This window comes from Mus pahari, chromosome 5 (genome assembly GCF_900095145.1).
Source record: "Mus pahari chromosome 5, PAHARI_EIJ_v1.1, whole genome shotgun sequence".
Classification (NCBI taxonomy): Eukaryota; Metazoa; Chordata; class Mammalia; order Rodentia; family Muridae; genus Mus; species Mus pahari.
The window spans coordinates 37,780,639-37,796,466 of record NC_034594.1 but is presented as its reverse complement, the minus strand read 5'-3'; the positions used below and the strand labels follow the sequence as shown (position 1 = coordinate 37,796,466).

The following is a 15,828-nucleotide window of genomic DNA, read 5'->3' as shown; positions in this document are numbered from 1 at the left end:
GCATAGGTTATGCCAGTTTAAATTACACTAAAATTTCTGGTCTTCCCTTCACAACCTAGAAAAGTCAGAATATCTCCTTTGTTTGGAGACCGTGTTTCTCCTTCAGCTCCCCNATACACACAATAACAGCTGCCATATTCTAAGTTTTAGACATACACTTGGAAATATCTTCATTATCTTTTTCCAGGAGTTTGTTTGTTTGTTTGTTTGTGGGGTTTTTTTGTGAATGTTTGGTAGGATTTGAGACAAGGTTTCTCTGTATAGCCCACCTGAATCTATCTCTGTAGACCCAGCTGGTCTTGACCTCAGAAATCTGTCTGTCTCTGCCTCCCAATTGCTGGGGGTTAAAGTAATATGCCACCGTGCCTGACAATTTTTTTTTAAATCAAGTTTAAGAATTTGCAGTAACAGTTACTATTGTCATGTGTTGCACTGGTAATTCTTTAGCTTTGTTTATCTAATTTTGATATCCTTGAAACACTCGAGAGCACCCATTTTCTTTTTATTCATTATTGTTGTATCCTTAGCATTTTATTCAACAATATTTCTAATACAGGTAATAATTAACAATTATTACCCCCAGAATAAAAATGCTTCTTGAATTTTCAAAAACCTAAATAATTACATTATTATTATTTTAGAACTACTACTAGTAATAACAGCTAACGTGAAGGATATATGCCAATTGATATTTTAAGACTTTGTGTGTTATTTGTTCTTATTTTTAAAAAAGGTTTATTTATTATTATTATATATAAGTAGACTATAGCTGTCTTCAGACACACCAGAAGAGGGCATCAGATCTCATTACGGATGGTTGTGAGCTACTATGTAGTTGCTGGGAGTTGAACTCAGGACCTTTAGAAGAGCAGTCAGTGCTCTTACCCACTGAGCCATTTCTCCAGCCCCGTGTTATTTGTTCTTTTAAAAAAAGTAAAGGTTTACATGTCAGTTACTGGGTTGTTTCTTTTTCCTGTAAATGGTAATTAAATTTTGTATCTGAGTCCCTGAATATTTATTTACCTAGATTCCTTTGCTTGGGTATCTAGTTGCTGTTGCCTGTCTTGACATACACAATTTTCCTCAAAACCCTAACCTTCCTTCTTCTCTCCATTTTGTATGTTTTCCAATTCTCTAATAAAAAGATCACTCTAGATCAGTAGTTCTCAACCTTCCTAATGCTGTGGTCCTTTAATACTATTCTCATGTTGTGGTGAATTCTGTGTCAGTGACCTATGATTTCTGGTCCCAAATTTTATGACTACTCCATGTCCTCACAATGTGGGCATCTTTATAATCTATAACAAAGCACTTTGGTAGTTAAAGGCATGGGGTTGAGAACAAAGCTGTCTGTGTTCAAGGCTCAACTATTCTTTATAACTGTTTTGTCTTAGACAAGCCACTCCAGTTCTGTGAGCCTCAAATTGTCTTCTATAAAATGGGACTGCTATCTGATCCTCCACTTATAGCAACTTGAGATTTAAATGAGCATACCTGCCAATGCTTATCACAGCATCTGACATATATTTAGCACCCAATAAATGTTAGCAAGCAACTGCAAGATTTCTCTGCTTCAACTCTGTACTATGAGGGTAATGAAGGATGCAGCAATTGTGTGTTCCTTTAAAATATCTATGCATTCTATCTTTCATTAAAATATCTTGCATTTTATCTTTCATTAAAATGGTCATCTTTAGCTCCAAAAAAAACAAATACAAACAAACAAAAAAAACCCTCTCTTGTCAGCTAAGTATGCAGCATATGCCTTTCACCCTAGTACTGTAGAAGCAGAGGCAGGAAGATTGCCTGAGTTAGAGGTCAGCCTGGTCTACACACTGAGTTTCAAGCCAGCTAGGGCTTCCCAGTGAGCCTTTGTCTCAAAAAACCCAAACAGACAAAAACTAAAAAAAACTTTTGTCATAGATACTTCTATTGTCCTCATTTTATAAACAAGGAGTTTGAGGTGACAGAGAAACAACTCTTCCAAAAACACATATTTTATAGACCAAAATTCTCTTTAACCCAACCCAATAGACTGTATTGGTATTTCTGTTCTCACTGTGTGCTGGGAACAAGGTAGGCAGGCATTCTACCAACTGAGCCACACCCCTAGCCCTAGTTTCCTTTTTCTGAAGTAGAGATTCATAATTTTGCTAAGATCTCAGAGCAGTCAATGCACGTACACTCTACTCTCCATAGCCTACCTACAAAAATAAGTAAGTGAATAAATGTAAGACCCTTGTTTTATATCTCTTATATCAGGATTTGCATATTCAAATATTTAGTTTTTATTGTTCATTATAAGACATTTCAAGCTGTAACAAAGTAGATAGAATAATACAATTAAGTTTGTGTACTGATTACTAAGCAAAATGGCTATCAGCTTAAGATCAATCGCATTTTATTTCCAATGCAAGGGGCTGAAGAGATAACTCAGTGGTTAAGAGTGCATACTGCTCTTGCAGAGGACCTGATTCCTAACACCCACATCTGGTGTGGCTCAGAACCACCTGTAACTCTAGTTCAAGGGAATCTGATGCCCCCTTGTGGCCTCTGCAGGTACTTATACTCACTGCACATATTCACAAAGAGACATGTGTATACATGTTTATAAATATTTGTATCTAATTCACTCCTTTCTTACCCTCTGCCCCAATTTTTATTCTTCTCTTATACATTAATTACATCCCCACCAAAATTTTCCCTCTCTCCATTTCTCCCAGATCCTCCCTCCAGCTCCCCTCTCTTCCAGATCCTCTCCTCCTCCATTTCCCTTCAAAACAAAACAAAAAAGTAGGCCTCCAAGGAGAATAGGCGCAAGCCCTCACATTACAGCTGGCCAAAGCGACCCAGGAGGAAGAAAGTTGTCCCAAGCTCAGGCAAGAGTCAGAGATAACCCCCACTCCTGTAGGAGTCCCACAAAAACAAGCTACACAACCATAACAAATATGCAGAGGCCCAAGCTCAGACCCATACAGGGACCATGTTTGTCCGTTCAGTCTCTGTGAGCTCCTATGAACACTGCTTAGTTGATTCTGTGAGGTCATGTGTTCTCCAGGGGTGTCCTCCACCCCTCTGGTTCCTACAGCCCTTCCCGCTCTCCTTTGTTTTCTAGGTCCCACCTAGTGTCTGACTCTGGGTCTCTGCATCTGCTCCTGTCAGTTGCTGGATGATGCTTCTCTAATGACAGTTTGGCTTGGTTCCAGTCTATGAGTATAGCAGAATATCATTAGGAATCATTTCATCGCCCCCTGCCCCCCTTTTTTGGTTCTATCCTGGACCTCTGGATATGTCTTGCCTCTGGAAGGCTCAAGAGGGGACCCATGAATCTCCCTGGGAAGGGGAAATTAAATAGATTTTTTTGGGTGGAGTGGGAGTGGGTGGGGAATGGGGAACAGAGAAAGAAAGTACTAAGAGAGAGTACTAGCATTGGGGGTGAGATGTAGAAACTTACTGCAGTTGAAACTCCCTGGACTCTATGAGAGTGACCCTCAAGAAGTCCCCTGGTAATAGAGGCAAACTTGCTATTTTCCATAACCAAGCAAGGCTCCCAGCAGTCTAACTGGGGCATCAACCCAGCCACAAAACCTTCAACCTACACAATCTGTCCCACCTATAAGATGTGCTGGGGTGATGGTGGTATAGAACTTGCGGGAGTGGTCATGCAATGACTGGTCCAGTTTGAGACCCATGTCACTGTCTGGATGGCCTCTGCCCCTCTTTTATATGTCATTATTGAAACATGGTTTGAGTGAGGCTGTTCTAGTTTGTTTTGGATTACATTAATAAACACCATGATTAAAACCAACTTGGAAAAGAAAGGTCTTCTTCATCTTACACTTTACAGTTCCACCACTGAGGGGAAAAGGTAGGAATTCAAGGAAGGAGCTTGAAGCAGAAACCCACAGAGGAGTGCTTGCTTGAAGTCTCCATTTAGCTACATTTTTTTATATACTTACAAAGGTACAGCCAGAAGTGGGCTGGAATCTCCTCCTTCAATTAGCAGTTAAGAAAATGCCCCACAGATAACAGCCACAGGCCATTTAGTCTGAAGCTAATTCTTCAATTGAGGTTCCTTCTGTATGAATCAAGTTGACAGTATGAGATATAGCATACCCAATATCTTTACACCCAGTTAGTGACTGAATCACTAGAGGATACCCCATTACTTTAAGGCAAACCCCAAGCATTTCACCACTGATATTTTAGTATGTGTCTCTAAGGACGTTTTAAAAAATCATTTGTGCCACTCTCAAACATAAAAACAAACTGAGCCAGGCATGGTGGCACACACTTTTAATCCCTGTACTCTGGAGGCAGAGGCAGGAGGATTTCTGAGTTTGAGGCCACCCTGGCCTACAGAGTTCTAAGACAGCCAAGTTCCAAGACAAGGTTTTTACACAGAAAAATCTTGTCTCAAAAAAAAGAAAAAGAGGCATATCTTTTGTTAGACTTGGTGACCAACCTTTATAATCCTAGCACTTGGGAGGTAAATGCCAAGTTTCTGTGATTTGTTTGTTTTGGGGTATTTGTTTGTCTGTTTATTTTGAGCCATGGTTTCTCTGTTTAGCCCTGGTGGTCCTGGATTTTGCTTTCCAGGATCTCTATGATTTGGAGTCTAGTCTGGTCTAAGTCATAAGTTCCAGGCTTCTAGCCAGAGATACACAGTGAGACACTGTCTTAAATTTTAAAAAGAAAAGAAAAGGAGCAGTACCTTTGATTTATTTATTTTTAATTTTTAAACTCATGATTCTCTTGCCTTTTCCTCCTGAGTGCTAACATTATGTGTCACTACGTTTGACCCTTAATGTTTTATATTAGTATTTATTTAAAATCTCATAATTTGTGATTCCCTCGTCTTTCTTTTCTTGTTTTGTTTTGTTGGGGGTTTTTTTGTTTTTGTTTTTGTTTTTTTTTCTGAAGCAGGGTTTCTCTGTGTAGCCCTGGCTGTTCTATATTTACTCTGTTGATGATGGTAGCCTCAAACTCAGAGATCCTCCTGCCTCTGCCTCCCAAGTGCTGGGATTAAAGTTGTTTGTTGGCCACCACCACCTGGTTTCCCTCATCTATCTTAATTTTGGATTTTACTTGAGCAAGTCTGTCAGTATATGTTAAGAGGTCTTGTTAGAAAATAACGACATACCTTACTCCTTTTTTTATTCTTTATTACATTAGCACTTTATAGTGTCCCTGAAGTTTTGTGGAATTCGGTTTTTTGTGGAATTTTAAATTAGAAATTTAGTTGGGGTGGTAATAAGAGAATGCAGCATGGGGAACTAGGATCAAGGTTCATCATATACATATATGGAAATGTCATAATGGAACCATTGTTTGTACAAGTGATACACATTACTACTTTTAAAATCTAATGTGGAATTCAACAAACATAGAAAGAGCATCTTTTTGGTAAGAGAGTGTTTCAGTTATTTCACAGACAATCCTGCTTCTTCAGGTTCTATTTTTTGTCTTTTTTTTTTCTTATTCTTTCCTTTTGAATGACAAAGAAAGATTGAAATACAGTGTATCTTATTTTTATCCAAAATTAAATAGGTAAAACTACCCTCAATAGCAAGCATTTAACAGTTGAGCATGTATTTTTTTTCCAGGCTTTTTTTTTTTTTTAAAGTAAGCTTTAATTGGAATTACAATTTACAGACTATTATTTAGTTTGATTTTGCTACTTAATCAGCTTGCTACCTATATGACCCTTGCTTTTTTAGATTTGACATCATTTTTCAGGGTGTTGCTGTGTAGTCCAGGCTTGTCTTAGTGCTTACTGTATAGCCCAAAGTAACCTCCCCTTCACAGTCCTCTTGCCTCAGCCTCCCCAGTACTGAGTTATAGGCACCTTAATCCAAGGATGCCTTCTGGGACACCTTGAAGTGGGAAAAAATGTGCAAGGATGAAGACAATGGGTTTCTGCTATATCGTTCAAAAGTAGAATTTATTTTTAATAAGTTTTATTTGCACTCTTAACTGAGGGTAAGACACTATTGAAAATATAAACTAGATAACTTTCTTGGTTAGTGAAATGTATACATTTATGTACCTTTGGTAATTTCTGTAGGTAAAGATATCTTCGGATTCATTTCTTTAAAAATTGTATTTCAGAGATAAAAGAAGAATAGAAGGTGAGGAAGATGCTGGGGTCGGAACGAGCTGTTGTGGAAGAATGGTTATCAGAATTCAAGGTAAATGGGGTTGGGATAAGACTGTAAATTATATGTCAGAAGTTCAATGGTGCTAGTATGTTCTATAAAGAGCCCTACAAATACACTTTTAAATAGAAGTTTTGGAATATGGATTAATGCTTCTTTGGTTGTGGTCCTTTCAAGTAAACCTAGTATAAATAAGGGTCAAAGGAATTATATAGAAGTAAAAATAATTGTTAAGATTAAGATATATTTAATAGAAGACTGGCATCTTCAAGTTTTAATAATAGTATTTGTTTCCTGCTTTGATTTCCTAAGTTAAATAGTTTTGATGGAAAACTGTGTAATGTATGAACACTTAGGAGGTGTGTTGTGAAAGCATCAGTAGAGGAACTGGATACATCCTGCTCTTTCAGGCTGGGTGGCTTTAAGATGACCTGTTTTTGTGAAATCAGTTATAATATGTAACTTGTGATAATTTTTCATGGATAAACAGCTAGAAAACTTGCATGTTAATTATTTCATGTTAATTATATTAATTGTTTTAAATGTTCTTATTTGACTCTTACTCAAGTGGCACTCATGTAAAATAAATTTGTTTCCTAAATATTACATTCACTTTACTGTCCTTTGGTGGTTTTATCGTAGGCATTACCTGACACTCAGATTACCAGTTATGCAGCAACCTTGCACCGGAAAAAAGCCCTTGTACCAGCTCTCTATAAAGTTATTCAAGATTCAAACAATGAGGTAGGAAAGCTTATAAGAAAAGTAAGTTCTAAATAGTGAGATGAAATCTGTGTACCAAAATCACATACATGTAAGTTTGTAGTTTCGTCTGACTTGTGGAGCTGGAAAGCCTCTTCCTTCTATTTTTCATCCTGATAGTTGCTTTGGCTTCCCCACCCCCACCTTTACATTTGAAAGTGTTTTGATCTTTTTTCCTGGTGGAGGTGGTGTGCTTTGATTCTCAACTTCAGTTATCTTCATCTCAATGGATTATTTACTTAATATATTTTTTTCTTCATGTTCTGTAATGTTCCTTCTCTGGAAACCAAATTTTTACGGTATACTGGTTCAGCCTTCTTTTTTAAAATATCATTTACTTTTATTTCTTAGTACTGTACTGATGTTTATAAACACTCTGATCAATTGTAAGCTGATATCACAAAATTATGCCATTTAATAAGTTTAACCGAAAATTATCAGAGGACGTGCTTTTAAAACTCTAAATGCAAAGACCAATAAGACTGTAAACAGTCAACTGTTATTCAACCTGTGATAGAAGATAGAAAATGCAGCAACTGAATCTATATGTAAACTTATATCAGATGCACACAGTATTTGTCCATTAACACACTGGTGTGACATATAGTTTTCTCCACTGGATTCATGTATGCTTTAACATGAAAATGAGAGGAACACACAGGAAAGTAGCTTCTTATCTTCCCAGATTCAGCCTCCGAGACTGCCTCTGCTGTGTACTGCAGTGAGCTTGAAGAAGTTCAGGTAACCAGCTCCTAACCAGCAGCCTAGCTTAAAGTGCATCTTTATTGTTGTCTTCTCACCAAAAGCTTGCTTATTGACTCCTCCTCCTCTGTCTCTTTGTTTGGATTGGCTCTCAGACTTGCATCTGCTGTTATTTCTAACAGCTTCTGCAAGATTCATTTGCTGCTTTTTCTCCTATGGTGTATTGCTGAATTTTTAAAACTTGAGACAAGGGCTGTGTGTGTGTGTGTGTGTGTAGATATCTTTTTACTACATACTCACACGCACATACATACACATCTTTACTCAGGAGTATATGAAATTTTCTAAATAATAAATGTTATATACCCTACCCCTGATTTTGCACTGTCTTAACATTTAAGCTTTGCTTATTAAAAATTATTTGTTTTATGCTTTTCCTTTTAGATTGTAAGCTCTTCATGGGCAGTGGTCATATTTTTTTATGATTGTTAGTTCCCTAGAGTATAGTATTACATCATGTATATAATGAACATTTAATAAATGTATGCTTGGAATGTGGCTCTGGGGTTAAATGTAAATAAATAAGCAAGTAAATACTGATTAGAAAATAATGAAATAATGAAGTAAAAAATATTCTAGACTATTCTAGATTATTCTAGTCAGTATGAAAAGTGTTCTCACTTTTTAAAAAAAAAATTTCAAGATAGACTTTTTAAAAAAGTTATTCAGACTCCACCAGGCAGTGGTGACACACACCTTTAATCCGAGCACTTGGGAGGTAGAGGCAGGCTCTCTGTGAGTTTTAGGCTAGCCTGGTCTAGAGAGTGAGTTCCAGGATAGCCAAAGCTACACAGAGAAACCCTGTCTTGAAAACTGAAAATAAAATAAAATAAAATAAAATAAAATAAAATAAAATAAAATAAAAGTTATTCAGACTCTTCTGTATTGTTCTGCTTTATAATAATTATAATAACACATGAGATATGAAATCATGGTTCAAAATGGAAATGGTAGCTTGAGAAATCCGAGGTCAAGACTTTAGCATTCATCACAGTTATGAAGTTGCTTTTTACTGTCAAATCAGAAGCTTGTAATCATGCATTCAGTCTTTGAAAAATCTAAGATAATAAATTCTGAAGAACCCAGAACTCTTCTGTTGTCATAGACAGGTGCATTTTAAGTCCTGAATTTGTTATATTCTGAAGCATCATCAGATGTGCTACCAAGATGTTATTTCAGAAAATGGCCATATACTTTATTTAATATGAATTGAGCTTAGGATAGTCTTAAAACCAATGTTGCTTTAAAGACATAAAAGTCCTAGATATACATTCTAAAGGTTTAATTTTACATGTCATGGCTACCTTTGTTACAATTTGACTTTTAAACTCTACACCAATGATACTGCTTTTTTTTTCTTTTTTTAATCTTAACAGATCTTGATCACTCTAATGCTTCTTCCATTTTGAGCCCTCCATTCTGTGAGTCCCCTTTGTCCATTTTATATTTTCTTTGATTTCATCTCTAGCCTTCCACTTTTCTGAGACAGGTGTGCAAGTGTCTGAGTGTGGTACTGTCTCCCTTCCCATCTGCCTGCGAGTGTGCAGGGGTTAAGATGCACAAGTCCTGAGATCTGAGTCAGGCCCAGGACTACACTGCCAAGCACTTCACCCACTGACCCACGCCTGCTTACTTCATTTCTCTAAAACAAAACAAGAACTTCTATTATCTAGCTCATTTCTCTGTCATCATTCGCAAATGGACTTATAATAATTTTATTGCTTATTGTCTGTCTTATTGTGTCCATTTCTTGACCTCACTTTATTTCTTCTAATCAAGTTAGAATTCTGTTTCCCCCAAAATGCTCTCTGATGTTTTCATCAGACAGTATTTCCCAGTAATTATGGTCAGCCCTGTATGCTTAGTTTAGGAAAGCTGTCAGTTATTCCATAACTTTTTAAGCCAAAGATGACGATTTTTATCACTTTTTATGTAAATGACAGTACTGTTTAGTGGGGTTTGTTTTTTGTTAATGGTTTGTTTTGGACAAGGACTCATGGAGCTATGTAGCCGAGACTTTGATCCTCGTGCTTCTGTCTATCAAGTGATAGGATTACAAGTGTGTGCCACCATTTCTGATTTACATTGAGAACTTCAGAAATAGTAGTATGGTACAAACGCTTAGAATTAAAGGCACATCACAGGCTTTTAGTGCTCTCACTTTGTAGTTGTATTTGATTAAAAGCTGCTGCATCACCAGCACCTCCCACCTTCAAAATAACAGGGTCAAGCCTTTAATCCTAACAGAAGGCAGAGGCACTTGGCTCTGAGTTCCAGGACAGCTAGGCCTATACACAGAAAAACAAAACAAAACAAAACAAAAAAGACAGAGTCACTTTGGAACATCTATTTCATTTGTATGCTTAGAATGACTTATCTGCCAAATACTTTCAACTAAAAAAACTGAAAGTTAATATCTTCATTACAAGTTTATTGTGATTATATCTCAGGCTATAAAAATTTAGAGAAAGCAATCTTTGGAGAGTCTTTTACTAAAGAGAAGAGTGAATCTGAAAAAGTATAGATTTTAAACTAATTTCTAAGTTTGCACAGTCTTTAATTGCTCAGAACAGTGCTGTCATCATTGGAGATGCATGGCAGTGGTTCACTATTTTCAAAAGTATTGGAACTATGTATAGTATAGTATTTGTAATGAAACAATCTTTACTAATACTTTAGTATAAGAAACCTGTTAGAGTGGAAAAATCAGCTTGATGTTAGAAAACCTTCATCTAAAATCATCTTTACCACTAATTTCTATAGTCTTCAACAAACTAAACATCATTATAAGGAGATAATTTTTTTTTCATTTTTAAAAAATATTTTTAAAATTTGCCCTGACTTTTATTTTTCTTAGAGCATGGAGTATTTACTAGACTAGGATGTGTATGTACATTTTCTAGGCTTTAAAGTTGTTCTTCAAGAACAAAAGTCAACTTCTGTAAATATTAACTATATAGTTGGCAATAGATCTGTTGACAGCTTTACAGTTAAAAAAAAATAGTGACCATTCCATAATACTGAATTATTTAAAAAAACAACTGTATTTAAGTAGATTTGAATGTAAATATGCCGCTTAGAATAGAGTAAGCATATGAAATTACTAAGCTGTTCTTTTTTATTTTGTAATTAAATTTTTTGTGAAGTTTGGTTTCTTATCAGTCTTTATGTACAGTTAAAAGTTAGTCGGGCCTGCATAGTCTACAGTTAATAGGAACAAGACCATCATATCATATGTCAGCAGTGTGTAGACCTCACTGACTTCATTTTTCAACATTATGAGGGCCCTCACTTCATTTCATGTGGTGACTTGAGAATTGAAAAGCATATTTATACCAGTAAGCCCTGGAGAGTCTGCTTACCTCCCCTCCCCCATGCCCTGATGTGCTCTGCCTTTGAGTGGGTGCAGAGCATCTGAACTTGGGTCATCATTGTTCAACAGAACTTTACCCACTGGGCCATCTTTCTAGGTTCCAAGTCTTTTAAATATAGTTACTGAGACCTTAAATCTGTTTTTATTCCCCTTGTGTGTATTTAAAATATATTACCTAGAATTTTGAAAGCCCATATCATGTGTTTTATAAAATTTCTTCATCTAATGAGTGGTATGTAATTTGTTTAAACTATGGCTTTACTTGAAATCTCAAGTTTTTTTGACTAAGAAGAAATTTCTTAAAATGAAAGATGGGCCAGTGAGATTGCTCCATGGATAAAGGCACTTGCTACAATCTAAGTTGGATGCCTAGAACCCGTAGTATGATGAAATAAAAGAACTGGATCCCACAAAGTACATGACTTACATACATGTACCATGGCATTAAAGTACCTGCACATACATAAATATAAAAAAATAATTAAATAGAGACTAAAAAGTTTTGGTAAGAACAGAAAGCCAAACTCAATAAGTATAAATATAGTGCATTGGCAAGCAGACTAATTATCTAATAAATTTAGTATTATAGTATATCAGAAAGTATAGTGATAGTATATGGTACTAAAGTACTTACAGTTAGTGGTTTAATATACAGTCTCTATTAAAAGACTTTGTTGAATTAACTCATATATGGAGGAGTTAATATTGAAATTTTTAAAAAATATTTTAAAGATGCATTTGTCTTTTAAGAAATACATTACAGCTTAAGCAATGGAAATAATATTGTTCTATTTTTCTTTTAGCTCCTGGAGCCTGTCTGCCACCAACTGTTTGAGCTCTATCGTAGCTCTGAAGTTCGACTTAAGAGGTTCACACTGCAGTTCCTGCCTGAATTGATTTGGGTTTATTTGCGACTTACAGTTAGTAGAGACAGGCAGAGCAATGGCTGCATTGAAGCACTTCTCCTAGGAATTTATAATTTGGTGAGTTGAAAGTGTTAGTTTAGAAAATTTTAAATATTTTTAAACCCTCTGAAATATTTGAAGATTGTTTAAAGAAAAACAAATTGAAATGTCTACTGAATAATTTTTGAGCTGAATACAATAAAGCTAGATACAAAATAATCATTCTAAGTGTTTTGTAAGGTTGTTGAAGATATAATTGATAACATTGTTATATCAGATGACATCCCTCAGATAGCTTTATGAATGCATTTATATAAGAATGCATTTATATAAGAAACAAGTTGAATATTGAAATTAGCTATGTGCTTTTAGAGCAATTTCTCTACCTCAGAAGTCATATTCATAGATGACTAATAACACAGAGTATGTATAGAAAAGGATATGAGAAATTGAAATTTGAGTCAAAGTTACTACAGCTTTCCAGAGGAAATGGTTTCTGAAAAGGTATACTGAGTGAGACCACCCAGGGCCACACTCCGAACCGGTCCGTCCTGAAAGGCAGGGCTGGGCTGGAAGGAATAAGAGATCAAGAAAGAACGGGGCTAGGACAAAGGATTCTAATCAAAGCCCAAGGTTTAATGAATTACTGAGTTTATATAGCGTGGGGAAAAAACCCTTACCCCCAGCCCCTGTCTTGGGGCCTAGTTCAGGTGCGAACAGGTAGGCTGATCTTAAAGAAGGCGTCTCTGGAGAATCTCAGAGCTTATCAGCAGGGAGCGGCATCTGCCCTGAAAGGCGATTGTTTTGAAGAGCACTAGCAGGTGCAAACAAAGAACCAGCCTGACAGGTGGTCCTATGCTAGTTAGTGGCTTGCTTCGAGGCTGAAGCCTGCTTCGAGGCTGAAGGGAGCCTACAGTATACTTTAGATCACCTGAGATTAGGAATAGATGAGATTTTAGGAAGAAGTAACTGTCTTAGTGTGTCTATTGCTGTGATAAAAACACCATGACCAAAAGCAACTTCTGAAAGAAAAGGTTTATTTCACCTTACAGTATTTTTTTAGTCTATCATCTAGGGAAGTCAGGGCAGGAACTCAAGGTTGGAACCTGGAGGTAGGCACTAAAGCAGAAGCCATGCAGGAGAACTGCTTACTGGCTTGCTCCTCAAGGCTTGCCTGGGCTAATTTCTTATATAAGTAAGGACCACTTGCTCAAGGGTAGCACCACCTAGGACATCAATCATTGATCAAGAAAATGTTACACAGGTGTGCTCACAGGCCAATCTAACGAAGATATATATTTTTTCAACTAAGGTTCCTTCTTCCCAAATGACTCTAGCTTGTGTCAAGTTGGTGTAAAACCAGCCAGCACAGTGTCATATGAGCAACACAAAAGGGAAGATCAGTTGTGTCAATGCAAATGAAAATCAAGGATATATATATGCAAGCAAGGAGAGATGACTCCATTCTGGTTCCATTAGTGTTGGGCTTTTGTTTTTGTTCTCCCTGTGTAGTTTAGGAGGCCCCCAGACATAGTATGTAGTGCAGGCTCCAAAAGGCCTTATTCTTGATCTTCTTGCCTTAGCCTCAAAGGTGAAAATTACAAACAAGTACCACTGTTCGTCTAGAATCTATTTCTGGTTTTGGAGACAGGGTCTCATTATGTAGTCCTGGCTGCCTTGGAACTCAGTATGTTGATGAAACTGGCCTTTAACTCACAAAGATCGTCCTGTCTCTGCCTCTTGAGTGCTGGGATTAAAGGTGTATGCCACCACATACAGCAAAAAAATCTTTTTAATGTGAAGAGCTCAGATTTTCTTTAATAGGCATTCACTGGGAAAGCAAAGGAGAACGTTTTGAGAATTATATACTAAAAGGATGGATGTAGTGGTAGTGCAAATTTCATAATTTCACTTTCTTTTCTTTTCTTTTCTTTTCTTTCTTTCTTTCTTACTTCCCCCCCCCCCTTTGGTTTTTTTTGAGACAGGGTTTCTCTGTGTAGCCTTGGCTGTCCTGGAACTCACTCTGTAGACCAGGCTGGCCTCGAACTCAGAAATCCACCTGCCTCTGCCTCCCTAGTGCTGGGAATAATTTCACTTTCTTAACAATTGGGTAAATGTGCCCAATTTTCACTGTCTTTCCCTCAGTTGATTGATGTCTAGGCTGTTTCCAATTTCTAGATACTATAAATAGAGCACTAATGAATGTGAATGCGCAAAAAATCTCTATAGAGAGATGTAGAATCTCTTCTGTATGTGCTGACAAGCCTGGATCTTGTAGATTTTTTTTTTTAAACTGGGAACTCATAAAACTTAAATGTTTTTGTTTTGTTTTGTTTTAAGTGAAAAGCTAACCTGGTTTTACCATCCTTGATTGTTTTTGAAACAAGCTCTTACCATGTGTCTCTGGCTGGTCTTGAACTTACTATCTAGACCCAGGATGGTCTCAAATTCAGAGATACACCTGCCTCATTAAAGTGCTAAGATTCAAGGAGTATGCTACCATGCCTAGGTGGTGCTGTTTTGTTTGGGATTTGTTTTGTTTTTATTTTTGAGGCAGAATCTCAAGTATTCTAGACTGGCTTCAAACATTGTGTAGCTGAGTCTGGCCTTTTAACTTCTGACTTTTAACTTTTAAGTTTCCCTTCCGCTACCACCTAAGTACCAGGTTTGCAGCATCATACATGGCTTTTTGGTTTTTTTGTTTTTTGTTTTTTTAAATGCTATATAGCTACCTCTGACTCAATATATAGAGTCTATAGGGACAGTTTTTCTATGCATGGATTTCATGCTAGTTCCATGTTACTAAGGAAAGCAGAAGGCAGTGGAGAATGAGATGCAGCACCATTTCACCAGATATGCTGTTATCTAGAGGCAGTAATTACTGATACCTAAAGATTAGAGGTGACTCAGTAGAGAACTGAAGGACACCAATATTCCTTCTTTTTTTTTTTTTTTTTCCCAGAGAACAAACACTTTTAAAAACTTGTAGCCAGGTGTGATAAAATACACTTTGAGTCCCAGCACTTGGGAGGCAGAGACAGGCATGTCCATCTTGAGTTCAAGGCCAGACTGATCAGAATAGACAGGGAGACCTTGTCTCAAAAACCTTTTAAAATAATAAAGACCTAGATGTGGTGACTCATACATTTAATCTCAGCTTCAGGAGTCTGATGCAGAATTTTTCATTCCAGGTCAGCCTGAACTACATAACAAGTCAGGCTGCAGCACATCTCCAAAAAAAAAAAAAAAAAAGGAGGAGGTGGAGCTAGGTGTCATAATGACACACATTTTTCTTTTTTCTTTTTTCTTTTTTTTTTTTTTACTGGCATTTGAGGGTTTTGTTTTGTTTTAAATAAAAATCATGACTCTTCTTTCCCCCGCATCATTAAACAAGGTGCAATGTTTGTGTTTGTGTGTGTGTGATGTGTGTGCGGAGGACAAATGAGTTGTGGGTGCCTGATCTGTGTGGGACTCTGTGGGCCTGGAGTGAGTAGGAGTTTGTGCGTGTGTATTGAGAGAGAGAGCTCTTACCAAGTTCATGGGTGACTATGTCTATGTTCCAGCGTGATGTGGGTGGGTGCACAGACTGGAAGGCTTGTGTGAAACCATGGCACAAGGATTTTGTATAGAGAGAGCACCCCTGAAAGATGCTCATTCCTTGTTACCATCACTGTATGTGTGGGAGTGGGGTGGGGCTGGCCAATTCTTTTTTTTTTTTAATTCTTATTTTCTTTATTTACATTTCAAATGCTATCCCCAAAGTTCCCTATACCCCCCACCGCCCCTGCTCCCCTACCCACCCACTCCCACTACTTGGCCCTGGCCTTCCCCTGTGCTGGGTCATATAAAGTTTGCAAGACCAAGGGGC

The 15,828-nt window shown here is 37.1% G+C and overlaps 1 protein-coding gene across 6 annotated transcripts in view; it reads left to right on the top strand.

Moving 5' to 3' along the window:
- Window positions 1-15,828, top strand: part of Fam126b (family with sequence similarity 126 member B) — a 61,513-nt gene that overhangs the window by 26,682 nt on the left and 19,003 nt on the right. For all 6 annotated transcript variants that reach the window (XM_021198113.1, XM_029539010.1, XM_021198112.1 and 3 more), the window contains 3 exons: window positions 6,112-6,191; window positions 6,801-6,902; window positions 11,859-12,038. In XM_021198113.1, the coding sequence (XP_021053772.1) occupies window positions 6,141-6,191; window positions 6,801-6,902; window positions 11,859-12,038 (333 nt within the window). In that variant the 5' untranslated portion in view covers window positions 6,112-6,140. The remainder of the gene's footprint in view (window positions 1-6,111; window positions 6,192-6,800; window positions 6,903-11,858; window positions 12,039-15,828) is intronic.